Source organism: Herpailurus yagouaroundi, unplaced genomic scaffold (genome assembly GCF_014898765.1).
Source record: "Herpailurus yagouaroundi ecotype Mexico unplaced genomic scaffold, PumYag 222, whole genome shotgun sequence".
In the NCBI taxonomy this organism is placed as follows: Eukaryota; Metazoa; Chordata; class Mammalia; order Carnivora; family Felidae; genus Herpailurus; species Herpailurus yagouaroundi.
The window spans coordinates 9,360,813-9,377,801 of record NW_024412453.1 but is presented as its reverse complement, the minus strand read 5'-3'; the positions used below and the strand labels follow the sequence as shown (position 1 = coordinate 9,377,801).

General features: G+C 54.9%; 1 protein-coding gene across 4 annotated transcripts in view; it reads left to right on the top strand.

The window, feature by feature from the left end:
* The window catches only part of SNX29 (sorting nexin 29), a 506,664-nt gene extending 489,881 nt beyond the window's left edge, over positions 1-16,783 (top strand). For 2 of the 4 annotated variants that reach the window (XM_040459016.1, XM_040459013.1), the window contains one exon: positions 9,928-14,968. In XM_040459016.1, coding sequence (XP_040314950.1) covers positions 9,928-10,057 — 130 coding nt within the window. In that variant the 3' untranslated portion in view covers positions 10,058-14,968. Of the gene's footprint in view, positions 1-9,606; positions 14,969-16,554 lie in introns of those variants that run through there. The other 2 variants (XM_040459014.1, XM_040459015.1) reach the window with 2 other exon arrangements.
* Positions 16,784-16,989: the final 206 nt, after the last annotated feature.

Sequence of the window (16,989 nt, the reverse complement as noted above, 5' to 3'; positions counted from 1 at the left end):
GTTCCAGCGTTTAGCGTGAGACCTGTTGGCTGGTGATTTTGTTGGCGGTCACATACTCCTAAAGGAGAGAGCCCATTGCTGGTCCTCGTGCTTGGGGCCGGCAGGCCGTGCCGTCTTGGTGTCGTGCAGCCACGGACGGATACAGCTGCTCCCTGGCTGTAGAGTGTGGTCCACCAGCCCGATCCTACCCACTGCCCGTTTCTCTAAATTGTGCTGGAACACAGCCACACACATTCAGTCACGGACTGTCTGTGGCGTCTTTACGCTCCAAGGGCTGAGTAGTTGTCACGGGAGTGGCCCACAGAGCCTGAAATGTTGACTTCACTCAGAACTTTGCCGATCCCTAGACTCTTGAGGCTGACCTGCCTGGGGTGGGATGGAAAACTCGCCACGGTACGTCTTTCAGGGGAAAAAGCAGGAGCACAGTGCACACGTTTCCACTTTTAAAAATAGCAAATGGGCGCCTGGGTGGCTCAGTCGGTTAAGCGTCCGACTTCGGCTCAGGTCACGATCTCGTGGTCCGTGAGTTCAAGCCCCCCGTCGGGCTCTGGGCTGACAGCTCAGAGCCTAGAGCCTGTTTCAGATTCTGTGTCTCCCTCTCTCTCTGACCCTCCCTCGTTCATGCTCTGCTATTTTTTTTTTTTTAATGTTTATTTTTGAGACAGGGAGAGACAAACAGTATATACGCGCACACACCCTCACCTGTCTTTATGTACATGCTCTATATGCAATGGATCGTTCTAGAAAGATACACTGAAAAATAACTGGTGGCCCGGAGGAAGGGGGTGGGAAGACTCACTTCCTACGTTTATCTCTGCATGCTTTTTTATTTTGCACCACTTTTTGTGTTTCTTACTCAAGAAAATAATTTAGTCCCAAAGTATACTGAAGCTGAAGAGTGGAGATAAGGAAGACGGAGAAGGGAGTATCTTTTGCCTTATTTACCTTTTTCAGGAAGATGGAGTCACTGTCTCTTTATACGTGGGATGCTTCTTATTTGAATGGCATTTTCATGAGACTTGAGAGAAAGCTGTAAGAGAAACTTGGAATGGCTGGTTATACTGAAATGCACATAAACGTTTAGTTGAACCCTCGAGGTGGAAAGGCTTGGGGGCACCGTAGAGAACGATCTAAGCCTGTCTTCCTCTTGAGCTGCGCGAGGCATCCCTGTAAGCAAAGTGCCATTTTGGTGAGGGGAACAGAGCCTTTTCGTCTTCTGATGGTCGTCTCGTTCCTTGGATGAATCCTGATCTGGTCTTGAATGGTGAGACAGGGCACACATCGGCCAGGAAAACACCAGAAAATCTTCACCAGCCATGTGGATCTCATACCCGCCAGCCTTCACGGACCGTGCTCAGATCTGCCCTCTTCCAAGGAGAGCTTAAAATTCTTTCTCCAGAAGGTCCAGATACAATCAGACGTTCAACCGCTTTGCCATCTCACCACAATACCTGCCCTTGACCTCAAGGATAAATGGAACAGTTCTCCTTTTAGCCACTCTTCCGGTTTGCAGAATCACCCCCAAGTGACTTGGTTACTTTCCATCTGTGGCTCACAGCCGTGGCGCACGCACTGGATCCACCCGGAAGGGGTCTAGTAAGACAGAGGTCAAGCCCTGCACGGTGCCATAGGACTTCTTATTTCTGTGTCCCACTGGTGATTCGTAAGGGTACCCAGGGTGGAGAACCCCAGCTTGAGGGAGGTGTTGGAGGAGACGCTGGGAAGGTGGTGGAGTTAGAAAACCCTAAGCTTACCTTGTCCCATGGGTACAACTGGACGGTACATCAGCATAAATAACCCACAGACTCTGCAGGTACTGGCAGAGAAGACGATGCATTAAATTGGACAGCAAAGGGCAGAGACGTGGTGGGGAACGAAACAGGCCCTTGCTGTCCACGGTCAGGAGGGGGCAGCGGCTGTGGAGAAGGGCAAGAAATGGACAGTCACACCAGGGAGCCTGAAGGAGGAAGACGAACTCCCGTAACCTTTGGCTTTGAAAGTGGTATGTGCTGAATTCTGGGAGTTTTAAAACCAGAGGGGTTTAAAGCCCGTAATTTTTAAATCACCAGCTTCTGGGAGACAGGAAACGGAGTCTCCACCCCTAAAGAGAGAACTGGACAAACAGCCCATGGAAATAGGGCATAGAAGCAGCAGTTTGAATAATGCCTGGGGCCTGCCGGGGGCGGGGGGGGGGGGGGGCAGTTATGTACTCACCTCAAAGCAGGTCCCAGGGAGGATCCGCCAGGAACAAAGGAGCTGGCGGGTGCCATCTCTGTCCCCCACCCCCACACGGGACCATCTGCTGGGACCAGTGAGAGGCCAGCATCCACCACCCAACTTGCTTACGCCGAGCCTCACCCCCCTGCGCTTCGGCAGATGGGCCCTTTCCGGTCACCTGCCCCCAGTCCCCGTGCTGCGGGTCCCCTCCCCCAGAAGACCGGTGCACACCTTGCCAACACCACGTCTGCCACACCGCGCTCTGCGGGGCCTCACCCGGGTGGCAGTGGGGGCAGGCCCTGTGGAGGCTGGAAGCAGACTTCCTTGACAGTGCACGCCATGCCCTGGGACCGAACAGCGCCCCCAGCAGGCCAGGAGAGCCTCTGCAGGTGACTGGACTGAAGGAGGCAGCAGCCCGGACAAAACCGGGTGCATGCAGCTCGCAGAGGAAACACCCCTCGGAGCGCCGGGTTCTGGGGGCCAGGGGACCCTGCACTGCAAGGCCTACAGCACCCCTTATTCCTAAGACCGTTACTTCCGAGAGCACGAGATGTAGCTGACATTCCAACACACGGGACACAGAGTTGGACCGGAGGAGACAGAAGACTATGTTCCAGAGGAAAGCACAGCACAGAGTCACAGATGAGATGGATACAAGTCATATGTCGGTAGAGAATTTCATGGTCATAACAATGCTCATTAGACTTGAAAAAACTGGAGGATATCTGTGAGAGTCGTAATGAGATAAAAAAAGAAAAAAGGAGCCAGTCACAGATAATACAGTAAGTGAAATTAAAAATGCTCCAGATGGAATAAATGGCCACAGCTCCAGCAGCAAACAGCTCGGTCCCACAAGTGCTCCAGGGTCCAGCGTGGCAGCGGCCATGTGAAGCCACCCCCCAGCTATGGAAGGCAGCTCCCAGCAAATGGAATATTGACCGGGTCTCTACACTTGGTTTATAAGCGAAATGAAAAGCAAATCTCTCTCGGTGGCCATTTTTCACTGATGAGCGGCTGAGACCATCGGATCGATGGCACCCATGTGCTGGGGCCTAGGATGCCACGATGAAGCACCCCAGTGGCTTATTAAAAAGAACGGGCAATCCTAGGGCTCCCGGCATGTACTACTCACGCAGACGTGGATTCCTTTGGTGCCGCGACAGTAGACAGCGGGAGCAGAAGAGGGAGTTTCTGAAAGGTTTGCCAAGTGGACACGTCAGGTCCAAAAGACCCTACACGTCAAGGAGTACGTACGTGGGGGACATCTGGGCTGTGTCCTGGGTGATCAGCAGTACTCCCTTCCAGCTGAGGGCCTGGGCCAGGCTCCAGCTGAGTGCTAGGTGCACAGTGTCCATCACCGGGACGTGATGTTCCCACCGAGCTCCCCGTCTCCATGACAGTGCATCCCTTTGGCCCAGGAAGTCCACGTTTTGCGGGCCGGGGGCAGGAAGCTTCTCCACCATGTTCTCCCTGGCCTCCCGCCCACTGGTTGGAACATTCCATCCCCGCATGAACCCCAGGATGGCTCCACCAGGACCAGAAGGACAGGACTCCACTTGGACCTGGGAGCCATCTTGTCCGAGGCGAGATGAGCCCTGCTGGAGGTGGCAGGAGGGGACTTTTATCAAGCACCCAAAACGGTGTCGTGCTCTGTCACACAGACCTGCCAGAGAGGGTCCTGCAGCGTCCTTCCTTGACCTTTTTTGTGCATTTTGTTAAACCGGCCTTGAGATGTAGTCCGTGTTCCATGCAATTCAGGCACTTCCAGCATGCACAAATTACATTTTTATCACGTCCTGAAGGAACCCCGTATCTCCCCGGCTCCCGGCAGCCACATGCTTCCTGTTTCTCCGGATCACGCTATCTGGACGAATGGAGTCACCGAGTACGCAGACTTTGGAGGCTGGCATCCATTACAGCAGGCGTTTGCAAGGTTTGGCCCTGCTGCGTCCCGCATGGAGGCGGCCCCGTTCCCCTTTCCCCCCGAGGGGTTTTGTTTGGCCTGAGAGGTCACTTAGCACGTGCCCCCTGCGTGGGGGGGGAACACGGATTCCTAGGTGTTCCGTGACACAGGGGCCTAAGGAAGTAAAGACCCCACACTGGCAAGACCCATGTGCTCTCCTGTTAGGTGTGAGAGTGAACTGGGTCCTGTGGGGATGCGAAAGGAAGAGAAGAATTTTAACAAGATCTTTTTGTACAGAACACTCCGGGCCTCAGCTTCTCCTCCTTGATCACACTGTGACTTTACTTGCTAGTAGAGAGGGGACGTCGTTCACGGGGGAGTTTTATTTTCTGCTTTTAAGGTAAAGGAAGGTCAGAGTCCTTTCCTTGCATTTGCCGCTCTCCGAACGCGTGGCCGCAGCGGTGTTCTGGAGCGGAGTTCTCTGCCACTTGTCACTCGGAGCAGAGTTTCATTACTGCTGCAGCTGACTGACAACACTGCCTTGTACGGCTAGGCCACGTCCTCCATTCTGCTGATGTTTGGGTTGTTGACGCTTTTTGGCCATTCTGACTAACGCTCAACGTCCAGCTTTCTGCATCGGACGTGTTTTCATTTCTCTTCGGCAAGCGTCGAGAGCTGCCAGGTCCTGCGGTCACTGTAGTCAGTTGAGGAACGGCTGGACCGTCTTCCAAAGCAGCCACCACACTTAGCATTCGCGCCAGTGGGTAGTGGGGTTCTGCTTTCTCCACATCCTCCCCAACATTTGTTGCAGCCACCTTGGGGCTGCAGAGTGAGACTTCATTACGGTTTGGATGTGCGCGTTCCGAAAGCCGATGACGTTGAGCATCTTTTTGCGTGCTTCTGGGTTATTTGGATATTGTCCTTGGAGAAATGTCTTTTCAGATTTTGGCTCCTTTTGTAATTCACTTGTCTGAATGGCAGTTTTTACTATGATCCAGCTTATGGAGGGGACTCGGAATCCCAGGGTGCATCAGTGACCTGTCCAGGTAGTCCAGCTGGTAAATGATACAGTGCAAGATTTCTGTCCTCAGGTCCCCTGCTTTTTCTACCCAGGCAAGGGGACAAGGTCATGGTCTCCCAGGAGACGCAGAACAGAGGAGAGACGCCCCTTCGTGCTGAAGTAGATCTAAAAAGATTACCTTGGGGCACCTGGGTGGCTCAGTCGGTTAAGCATCTGGCTGTTGACTTCTGCTCAGGCCAAGATCTCATGGTTCATAGATTCCAGCCCTGCATCAGGCTCCACTCTCTCTGCTCCTCCCCCAGCTCATGTGCTCTGTCTCCCTCTCAAAATCAATAAAGTAAAAACAACAGTAGCACCAGCAATAATCTGCCTTATTTCAGGGGGTCTCCATCAGTGTGAGGCTTCCCGCCTCCCTGGACTGGCCTGTGCAACAACCTTGGCCCCAGCACTCTCAAGGGAAAGGACCCAGGGAGTGGGCAGCTCTCCTTCCCTCTCAGAGGGAGCTCAGCTGTGCTCCAGGCACCGCACCCCCTGCTTCTCCCGGGTGAAACAGACCCACTGTCTCCGGTCTTCCCATACTATTCAATTGCCAGTGTTTGACATAAAAATCATTGTACGGTGGTAAGAACATGTGATCTACCCTGCTCCATTTTAAGAGTGCAGTACGTTCTTGGGGGTTCACAGGGCCAGTGTTGCAGCGAAGGGCTCTAGAAAGGATCCGGGTTTGCTTCCTAAGTCTGCACTCAGGAAACTGCTGTTCCACTCTTGATTCCGGGACTGTGACCGCTTTCCACACCACTTGTAAGTGGAATCCCAGGGAGTTGTACTCTCTGCAGACTCCCCTCACTTAGCATAATGTCCCCCGGGTCCATCCGTGGGGTCGCATGGGTCAGAATTTCCTTTAAGGCTGAGTGACATCCCGTCATACGTGTACACGTTTTCTTCATCCATTCATCAGCCGCAGGCACTTAGCTCGTTTGCAGGTCTTGGCTGTTGTGCGTAAGGCTGCCGCAAGCCCGGGGGTGCAGATACCTTTTCAGGATCCCGATTTCAGTTCTTTCGGGTACACACCCCGAGGGATGGCTGGACTATGCGGTGCTTCCCTCTATAATCGTTCAAGGAAGCTCCATGCCGTCTCCCGTAGCAGCCGTAGCGTTTGATACTCCCACCGACAGCCTGCAAGGCTTCCGGGCCCACACTTGCTCAGCAAAACTCGGTGTCTTGTGAGAAATGCCATTCTGACAGGTATGAGGCGAGACCTTATTGTGGTTTTCATTTGCGTTTCCCCAGTGACAGGACCATCTCGGCACTAAAGTGGACGTTTCTCCAGAGACAACGTGCAAAATGGCCACTATTTGGGACAGTTTTTGACCTACAAAAACTGTGGCCTTAGGGGCTTCCAGCTCTTACCCAACTGCTTCTCGGTCTCCCCAGCTGTTACTACAGCTTCCTGCCCCCCGGACTTTCTCCGGAGGTCACACACTCAGTATGTGAGGCCAGCCGCCCTCCTCCAGTGGCCTCCACGGCTCTGGGTTTACGGAAGTCACTGCAAAAGCTTCTGCCCATCGCAACCAGCAGTGCAGCTTAGCTCATGGTCACCGCTTGCCGTGGCCCTGAGGATGGAGCTGTCCCTGGCCCCAGTCTGGCCCCTGTCCCACCTACGTTCACGGTCAGGCCCTCAGCCCCAGCGGCAACTCTGAGAGGCCACACGCATCATCCCAGTGATACCTCACTGCAGCCCCGTGGAAAATCCTGCCTCCTGAGGAGAAGCAGCTGGCCGTGTCTGGCGGGCTCCCACCCCACCCCTCCTGGCCCAGGGCCCTTTGCACCATGAATCACACAACTCTCTTCTCATCCTTTTCAGCTCTTCCTCCTCTACCCACTGCGATGACCCAGTCTGGTGCCCTGCTCACAACACCCTGTGTTTATCCCTGCTGGGGCAACTTCTCCGGGGTCCGCCCTGCCTGTCCCACGTGGGGCTGGGGCCCCTTTCTACCTAGCACAGTATCTGGCAACATAACTCACGTGGTCAGAGTGGCTAACTGTCCCTGGAACTCTCAAAATAGCTCCACCTTTAGTGTGTCCTGGGAGCTAAGGTTCAAGAACAAGGCACTTGCCTGAAGAAATGCAGCCAGCCTGTGGCTTTCCATGTGGCCGACTCCCCATTCCTGGCCACAGCATCCTGACGGCCACATGCTCATCCCCCTGTGACAGGTAGGGGAACGAGGCTCAGACAGCAAGGCGCCCTGCCCGTGGGCCGCAGGATTGGGACCTCCCAGCCCGGCCCTAATGCCAAAGGCTAGGTTGCGTCCCCACACAGCGGATGCCATTTCTCGACAGAATGATGTTCCTACTGCCTTGTAACTCTCCCTCCCGAGAGTCACTTACCTCAGGGCCAACAGGCTCTGGCAGGACTCACCCCTCCCTCGCATGTCGTGCCCAATAAGGGTGGCCACAGAGCGAGGGGCAGCCACTTGGACCCTGGATCTTGAACAGGGGCGGGGTGGAGGGGTAGTTTCAAATGACATTTATATCCAAGTCCTCCTGTGAGCACCACGATTCCTTCCAGCATCTTCTACCCATCATGTAAGGCGCCTTCTGGGATGAAGAGGCCTTTTGGTAACTCAGGTAAGACCGACAGAGAAGGACAGGGTGCCCTTGGGCCTATGGCCAAATGTCCTTCTGAAGGAGGGTTGTGTGGCTAAGCAGCTGGCCAGGCCGCAGGAATGAGGAGCCACAGCTCACCCTTGTTCAAGGTCATGTGTGTCCTCTCCCTCTGCACACAGAGCAGAGCATCACCTCCCCCCCCCCCCCCCCGCGACTCCTGAGGGAGAAGGGAGACACTCGAAGGAAGTTTTCATTTTGTACTGGAGATGTTGTCCTCAACAAGGGACGTCTCACTGAGCACAACGCCTATGTCCCTGAACCGGCGTGACAATCAGATCACTGTAAGCAGGACCACTGCCGAGTGGCAGGAAGGAATTGGGAGACTGCGCAGAACTCACCGGGACCCCCGGGGGCAGAGGCAGATTCTTTTTGAACGTGAGCCATCCCCTAAGTCATCTAGATGGGGCCCGGCTGACCGGGTCTGCCACCTACACCTGGGTGGCCTCGGTCCTGCCGAGCCTCTGTGCTCCTCGGTAGATGGGCCGTCTTCCGTTGCAGAGTCTGGGGGGACCCAGGTCACACATCTGGGAAGGTGCTGGCACAGGGAGGCTCATGACCTGAGTTTCATCTCAGCCTGTTTTTTTGCAGGTGTTTTGTGCCAGTAAGATGTGTACCGTAGAAGTTTTTCTTCTCATTTTTGACCAGCTTAAGCTCACCCTTCAGAGAGCACTGTTGTTCAAGTACCAAATCTTAATGATTCCACTATTCAGATCTCAGTCTTTGCCAGACAGGGTGACCCCAAGTACGTCCACGTCCCAGTGCCCAGAACTTAGGACTGTGTCCCCTTACGTGGTGCAGGGGACTCCGCAGATGTGGTTAAGGGTCTTGAAAAAGGCAGAGGGCTTAAGTGGGCCTCGTGTGATCGCAAAGGTCCTTTGAGCAGCGAGAAAGAACTGGAAGCACCGAGGAAGCACTCTCGGCCGGTGCCTCCGGAAGGAGCCAGCAGTGCCGCCGCTCTCTGCTGAGCTCCGTGAGACCGTTTTGGACGTGCAGCGTCCACAACCATAAGACGGTACATTTTGCATTAAAGCCACTAAGTAGGGGGTCACAGGTTACAAGAACCGTAGGAAATAAGACCGAGTTCTCCACCTCTGCGTTCATGGCCACAGCCTGGACCTCTCAAGTCCCCCCTCCACCTGGCAGACAGGGGTCACTTTAAGTGCATCCGGACCGTGGCCTCCCCTGGCGAGAGCCTGCAGGCGGGGCCACCTCACAGCCCTCCACCCTGTCCCCGGGAGCCAAAAGCCTCCCGCCTGGGCCCGCACACCCTGTCGGGCAGCTCCTGCCCTCCTGGGGGCCACAGCCTCCTGCCCATTGCTGCTCTGGCCACCTCTGTGACTTATCTTACGTGTAACGTCCACCTTCCCTGGGGCCTGGGGGTTTTGTCCACTGTTGTAGCTGCAGGGGCTTGAACAGGGTCCCGCCCACATGGGTGCTCAACCACGCAACAGAGGGACAAAGTGACACATCCCACAGGTTCTTCCTGTGCCTGGTAGGTCGCACGCCCTTCCCGTTGCGTCCTGGGTCCTCATGACCCGCCCTCCCCAGTCTGTAGCGCTTCTGCTGTCCTGCTGTCACGTAGACCATTTGAAACCAAGTAATCGTCCCAGTTGGACTCTGGTGGCTCCTTGGCTCTTCGACACAACGCCGTGAGGCGCGTCCTCATAATTAGACATTGGTCTAAATCCGGGTTATTCTCTCAGGATGAGTTCCACCAGAAGCGCCCGTTTTTGCTACACCCTCCTTGACGTTAAATGCAATGTTCTCCAAAGCATTTTCTTTTTCTCTCGTCTCCCAGCCAGGGCACGCTTCAGTGACGACGGGGGAGGAAAGCCACGGCCGGCCTGTTCTTTCACAGCCTTCAAACTGGGGCCAGAGCTAACCCCCCCCCCAACGCTAGTTGGACGCACACCTAACGCTCGGGGGCTTTTGAAGACGGAAAATGCGCATGATCCGGGTTTTCCATTTCCCCTGTTGCACTCACCAGAGCTGGGTAGCGACTGTCCCCTCTGAGACCACTCCTGCCGTCCTCACACCCCGCTGGTTGGACGCCCCGCCTGGAGCCGTTTGCATTTGGAAGCCCTGACTTAATCAGATTCTCCCCTGCTCTGTCTTACAGCGACATTACTCCTCCCGGAGAACCACTGACCAAGAACAGCCGACCCAAAGCGGCTTCCCGCTTCCCCAAGCTGTCCCGAGGTCACCCCAGAGAGACACGCAACGTGGAGCCCCAGAGCGGCGACCTCTGACCTCAGCAGCATCCCAGACTCGGGCCCTATGTGCCGCGCCAGCTGCCTCTCCCCAGCAGCTCTGCGTCCGGCCTGGCCGCAGCGGCTGGTCCCTTACTCCCTGGAGTGACAGCCGTGTCCACCCGGTGACCCCCCAGGGAGCCCACCCTCCCCACCGGCTCCAGGACCCTAATTAAACTGCTCAGTCTCAGAGGGCAAGGAGGCTCCTCGCTGGACGGTCACACGCACACTCTCCCAGGGCCGGCGCGGGGCAGCGGGAGGGTGGGCGCCAGGTCGAGCTCGCAGCCTGCTGGGTGACGTGCACAACTCTGAGATTCCGTTGGGTCAGAAACCTTGTCTTGACTCTTTCCCACGTGGGAATTAGAAGGACTGTTATTACCCTTTTTCCTTTAATGTCACTGCCTGCTGTAACCTTTGGACACGTGGGGTGCAGAGCCGGAGGTCTTCCCCCTTCCCTTTTTGCTCTCCACCAGTGGTCATCAGACAACCTGCTGTGGCCCCCGTGGCCAGCAGTGGCCGACGCGGCCTCCTTGTGAAGGAGCCCTTAGCGATGCTGAACTGGGGTGCTTGCAGCACTTTCCCTGCCTTCCTGGGTTGGCTTCTGGAAGTACCGGCCCACGTAGGAAACCTGAGGCCGCCCTGGGCCCACGCGCACCTCCGTGGGCTTGGTGGCACCTCCACCATCTGGGCCAGCCCTCGGCAGCAACCCAGGGAGGGACCCTAGGCTGGCCAGAATCCAGGGCCTTGACCTCACTAGCCAAGAGGCCTCGAGGTCATGAGAGACATTCCGTTCTGCGAACCATCGTGGAAGAGGCTGTGGCCCCGGGGCCTTGCACACCTAGCACCTGGGCCCTGTGGCGCTCAGCGAGGCTCCCTGCGAACTTGGACCGTGTCCACTCTGAACAGATCGTGGTCCTTCCCCAAAGACACGCTCGTGCTGGACTCTCTACCCCCCACGTGCTCTTGGTGCCCCCGGCCCGGATTCTTTCATTGCCACATCTCAGAGCAGGCGGAGTGGGGAAGGGGCTGAAAAGGAGCAGCTCTGCCCGGCTCACACTCCACTGCTCCCACATCAGATCACCTGAGAACCAGAGCCCTTTCACAGTGTCAACGCCCAGAATCACACGACTGTCAGGCTCAGCTGGTGCGTACAGTCACGCGGAGCTTGCGCCTTTCGGGGGGAAATGCTGACATACTAGATCAGATGTGAGACGGAGCAGGAGGAAGATGGGGCTTGAGGTGTTTGTGAAAAATGGCCAGTGGAAGGCTGACGACGTCCGCCTCCTGGGGCTGCTCGCGTCAGCCTGAGACTTGGCAAGCCACCCGGTAAGCATCGAGCCTTTTCCCGGTGGAGGGGAGCTCTGGAAGGTCTGCGTGCAACCCCCTGCTCGCCAGAAGGAAGCGGGGACCGCGGACGCACAGCTCTGCAGGGCAGCCGATGGGCCCGAGCTGCTTGTGAGGGGACGTTCAGTCAGGTGAGCCAGGCCCCGGTCCAGAACGAACGCCCTGTTGACGGCGGTCGGAAGCCAGAGGGGCCCCGCCGTCAGCTCCTGGGGGTTCAGAGGCCCTGAGACGCCAAGTCCCCGAATGGCACCACGGGGTGTTGTTGGCCAGTGTGCCCACTGCACATGCCTTGCTGTCAGCTCCAGCCCCCACGGTGCCAGGCGGCCCCCGTCGCTTGCTGTGCCATCGGAGTCCTCGTCGACTGAATCGGGGACCATCTGAAAGCTCAAGCGGCCCCAGGCCTGCCTCCACCTAGGTCAGTGGGAGGCAGGTGTGTGGTGCCCACAGAGGGACGGTCCTGCACTGCCGGCCTGGGAGCAGAACCCACCCCTGCGCTGTCCCCTGTTTGCATCAGATACGGAGTGGAGCCCCCTGTGTCTGACCACCCCCCGCCCCGCCCCCCACGCCGCCATCCCCACCCACGGGCAAAGGGTTCGGATCGCCCAGCCTGGTGGGGACCTGACCTGAAACCAGTCTGCGTGTAAATCTGACCCCACCTTCTCTGAAACCCCTCCCAGGAACAGGCTTCGACACTCGGTGCAGGGATCCAAGTGCCCTGAACTGTACAGACAGATGCCAGGCCTGGATAAACACTTACAGAGAATCCCGGTCTTTTAAAGCTTAACTCTTCATGGAGCATGGGCCCTACACACAGACCACCGCCTCTGATTTCAGTTCAGACACGGACGTGACACATGGCAGCAGCTCCTCCGAGCCTGAACTCTGGAGTCACGGAGAATGTTCAGCTGTGGTTCAGTCTATCCAGCTGCTTAGGACCCCCTGCCCTACTGTCTGGTGAGGCGGGATGGATGGAGAAGCAGTGGAATTCTCGTTCCTGGAGAAAGAACCAGAGACCCGGGTCCAGCCCGGTGCAGGCTGGGATCGGACGCACAAGCCCCCCTCGGCCCCGTGCCCTGTCAGAAGGAAAGAACCAGAAATCGTTCCTGTCTCCTGGATCCAGTAAGATCGTTTGGTGCCTCCAAAGGTGGCATCCGAGGAAGGGGCGGCAGTGTTCCCCTGGGAGAGGACATTGTCCCGTTACCTTTAGCACCAATAACGAGGCACATGCGAGGGCTTTCTGGGTACAGAGGGCTCACCTGACTGAGGTGTAAAGACGGAACCCATCGTATTAGGACACCTGGCACGAGATGGGAACAGAGAGAGGGGTACGGGCCATGGTCTGTGGACGGGGTGTGACTGCACACGCCAGGCTCTGCTCCGTGGCTTGGCCCTGTGGAGTTCTCGGAGAACCACTCAGAGTTGGCACCGACCGGCAGGTGTGGCTTCTGCCTTTCAAAACAAGAGGCGGCCCAACCTGTCCACACCGCAGGCTGGATACAGCAGCAGTGGCCCATGCTGAGAGCCGACAGGCACGGCCGGCCTGGTAATTGATCCACTTTGCGGCCGAGAGGCAGGAAACAGGAACGAAGAGCCACCAGGCCAGTTGCTCAGAGAATACCCTGATTGCCCAGCTCCCAGAACCCGGGTCACACTAAGTGTCCCCTTTTTCTCTCAGCTCCACAGGGGACAGTTTGTAAGCCTGAGGCCCAGGTCTCTAGGCCTTGAACCGCACCCCACCCCCACTCCACCCGCTCCCCTTCACGTGGGGCACCAGCCAGCCCCCCACACGGAGGCCAGGCCTTATTCTCTGAGGTCCCGGCAGCCACCCTCCCCACCAGGCTCTTCCAGAAGCCTTTATGCTTCAGCCTCTGGCCCCTCCGTACCAGGGGCAGAGCCCGTTCCCGTGAGGGGCTCTGCTCCCCCGGGAACAACTCGCCTTGCCGGGGTGTGGACCTGACGCAGAGAACAGGCTCCCTTTTCCGCCCGGAGCCACCAGAGAAAGACACTGCGAGGGCCCCGCCTGCGCAGCAACAGCAGGCTGGCCCTGAAGTGTCCCCGAAGGGTCACACCTCAGGCTCCCTCTCAACCCCCCAGGCAGTAATTGTCTTGAGCTTTCCTCAGCGTTTCACTGGGGCCTGCCACGCGTGGAGGACTCCGGAGGGGCTGCCCGCAGGCAGGCATCTGCTCCTGAGCAAGGTCTCGCACGGCGATCATTCTTGCAAGTATTTTGCATTGTTTCATTAAAGCGAACATTAAATATTTGCTGTTCGGTTTGGCTTCTGTGCTAATTTTGCACAATTGTAGCACTGTATATTTTATCTAACACTTCTGTGCCAGAAAGTTCATTTCCATGTTTCTGTAACACGTGGTCTTGATTAGGTTTCTTAAATACAACTTCAGCTACGGGCTCAGGAGGCAAGGGGGGGGGGAACACCGGTCCCCCCAGCCCCTGCTCAGAGAAGACCAGCTACAAGCTCACCCTGCCGCTGCCCCGATGCCCCTTGGCCCATTCCCCTCCGGGTTTCACCCCTTGCCGTCAGCCTTGAGCCATTGCTGGGTACGGGCTGGATTTTTGATAGCTGGAAGTTAGGCCCAAGGGTCTTTACTTCTGTGTCTAAATCCCAATCCCCATCCTGAATCAGTTTCCTTAGCGGAAAAAAGAAATCCGCTTTCTCTACAAGACGGTTGAGCCTACAGCGTGGATGAGCACACCCACTGGTAGAACAGGCTGAACTAGTGTCCTGAGGCCCAGGGGGTCAGTTCTTGGGGGCACATGAATGCTTCATCATAACTGGAAAACCACTACCGACCTGTCCAGGTACCACCCTTCCCCTTGGAACCAGGGCGGGTCTGCTTCCCACCTCGATGAATTAATGGAGTGGCCACTCCTTCACCTTGAAGATCCTTGATCACCATCAAGAGAGGCCATGCAGGGGGGAGGCCCTTGCAAAAACTGGGACTGGGCCATGGAAGGATCCAAAATGGCAGATTGCACATTTGCACCCAGAGGGGCCGAAATCAGCTGGAGAGCAGGAGTTTCCAGGAGTGAGGGGGTGTGGACCTCCTGAGGAGCTTTTATGATCAAGGATTCATCCTAGGAAGGATGGCTTTACTCCACAGCCTTAGTGGCACCATCCCCAGTGTAGTCATTTGGTACAACACTCTGATTACCTTAGTAGACACGGATGTCTCGGAGGAGGGAGATCTCGGAATGCAGGAGCCATCACATCCTGGGGGAAGGACCCCCAATGTCTGGGTCCCCGTGAGCCCTCTGCAGGGGGGTAAGATGGCAACGTATCTAGAGCCTCGTGCACTGTCTGGACGTGAGTGGGGCTAGCAGGTCACAGGTTGGCTCTGAAACGTGTAATAGTATGTTAACTACCCTCTTATGTTAAAGTTTACACAATAGAATTTTTAAACAAATGTGTTTAATTTTCTAAAATCTCTTATATTAAAGTTTTCTTTTGGAATAAGTTGTGGTAATTTTGTTACACTCTGGTTGAGACACACCTCTTTACAATGACAATAAAAATGATCATGTTTTATAAATTAGATGGCCCACTTACAGTTGGCTTCTCTGTGTTCTTTTTCAGCAGTTGGGGATTAGGTCAACTTTCAATATACACATCATGAATATTTCCAGAAAGGTCATTCCCCCATTTCATAGGAGAGCCTGGAACCAGAATTTGCTCAAACCAACCTCAGCCGAAATGGAGCAGAATCCCATTTTGAGTCGTTAGCCCTGTAGAATCAAAATACCATACACAAAATCCCTCATTGAATGTTCCTATTCACCTAGACCATTACTGGGCACCCAATGTATACCAGGCGTGGGCATAGAGCAGAGGACATGACAGAGGCACACCCCCCCCCCCCGCCATCTTGCATTTGTGTTCAAGGTGAGACCATGAAGAATGAAGATTTTCTAAGTCAGCCATCCAGGTGAGTACAGCCTGTGTTAGGTACCACGAAGTAATAGCTGGGCCTGGGGAGCCAAGAACAGGACCCGGGACCTACTCTGAACCACACAGGTGGGGGTAGGGTCTCCTCTGTGGCGCTGCTGACCCTGGGGGCTGGAGAAGGCTGTGCCGGATAGGCCAATTCCAGTAAGGAATTGAAACGAGCCTGTCCTAGAAGGGAGAAGAATATGATTCGTGTGCTGTAGGCGGCTCTGAGGGATGTGGCCATCAGAACTATTAGTTGGGCTCAGGCATTGGTATACAATCATAAGGTCTTAATACCAAAAATATGCAACCAATTCCTAACTTAATACTGGGTTAATTGAACAATAGAAGCAATAATGCTAGTATGAGTAACAAGAAATGTTTCTCCTTGCATAAGCTTATATCAGAGCCGATAACCACTGATAGTTAACAAGAAGATAAAAATAACTGTAAGTATCAAACCAGTTGTCAACCAATACAGGTATGCAATCAAAAAAAGATTAAAAGAAGTAAAAGGGACTCCACAAACACAGACCCCACCTGTTTACCAATAACATCACCTCTAGCATTTCTAGTATTAGAGGCACTGCCTGCCCAGGGACATTCGTTACACGGCCATGGTATCCTGACCGTACAAAGGTCGCATAATCACTTGTTCCCTAAATAGGAACTCCTATGAATGGCCACACGAGGGTTTTACTGTCTCTTACTTCCAATCCATGAAACTGCACCCTATAGAGCATTAATTCACTGGCCCAAAGAGACTACACCAGTACAACCAATAGGGACCACAGACCTCCCCATGGGCCAACAATTTAGGTTGGGGTGACCTCAGAGAATAAAATAACCTCCGAGGGACTTAGATTTAGACTTAGCAGTCAAAAGTGCAACATCACTTATTGATCCAAAATACTTAATCAACAGAACAAGTTACCCTAAAGATAATAGTGCAACCCTATTTTAGAGTCAATATTGACAATATGGTTTATGACCTCGGTGTTGGATCAGAACATCCCGATGGTTCAGCAAAGTTTCATTTGTTCAACAATTACAGTCCTGTGTGATCTGAGTTCAGACCAGAGCAATCCAGGTCGGTTTCTATCAAACAACTTGGTACTAATTCTTACATCTCCATATCTGTGATACAGAGATTTAATTCTTACGTATTTTTTTCTTTTTGTTTTCTATTTTTTTCTACTTTTCTTCAAGTATGCCTGGGTGCTGGACAAGCTGAAGGCAGAGCAGGAAGCACTGACATCTCCCTGTGGAAGTTTGAGACCAAGAAATACTACGCCTCACCGTCATCGATACCCCAGGTCACCATGACTTTATCAAGAACATGATCAGTCACCTCACAGACCTCACAGACTGCGCTGATTGTGGCAAGTGGTGTAGCTGAGTTTGAACCTGGCATCTCCAATAAAGGGCTGACCCGTGAGCATGTTCTGCTGGTCTATACACTGGGTGTGAAGCAGCTCATTGTGGCAGTCAGTATGACAGACATCACGAACCTCCTTACAGTCGTGCACGCTTTGAGGAGATCAGCAAGGAGACGAAGGCCTAAGTCAAAAAGATCAGTTTCAACTCTGAAGCTGTCGCCTTCGTGCCCATCTCGGGCTGGCATGGGGACAGCATGATAGAACC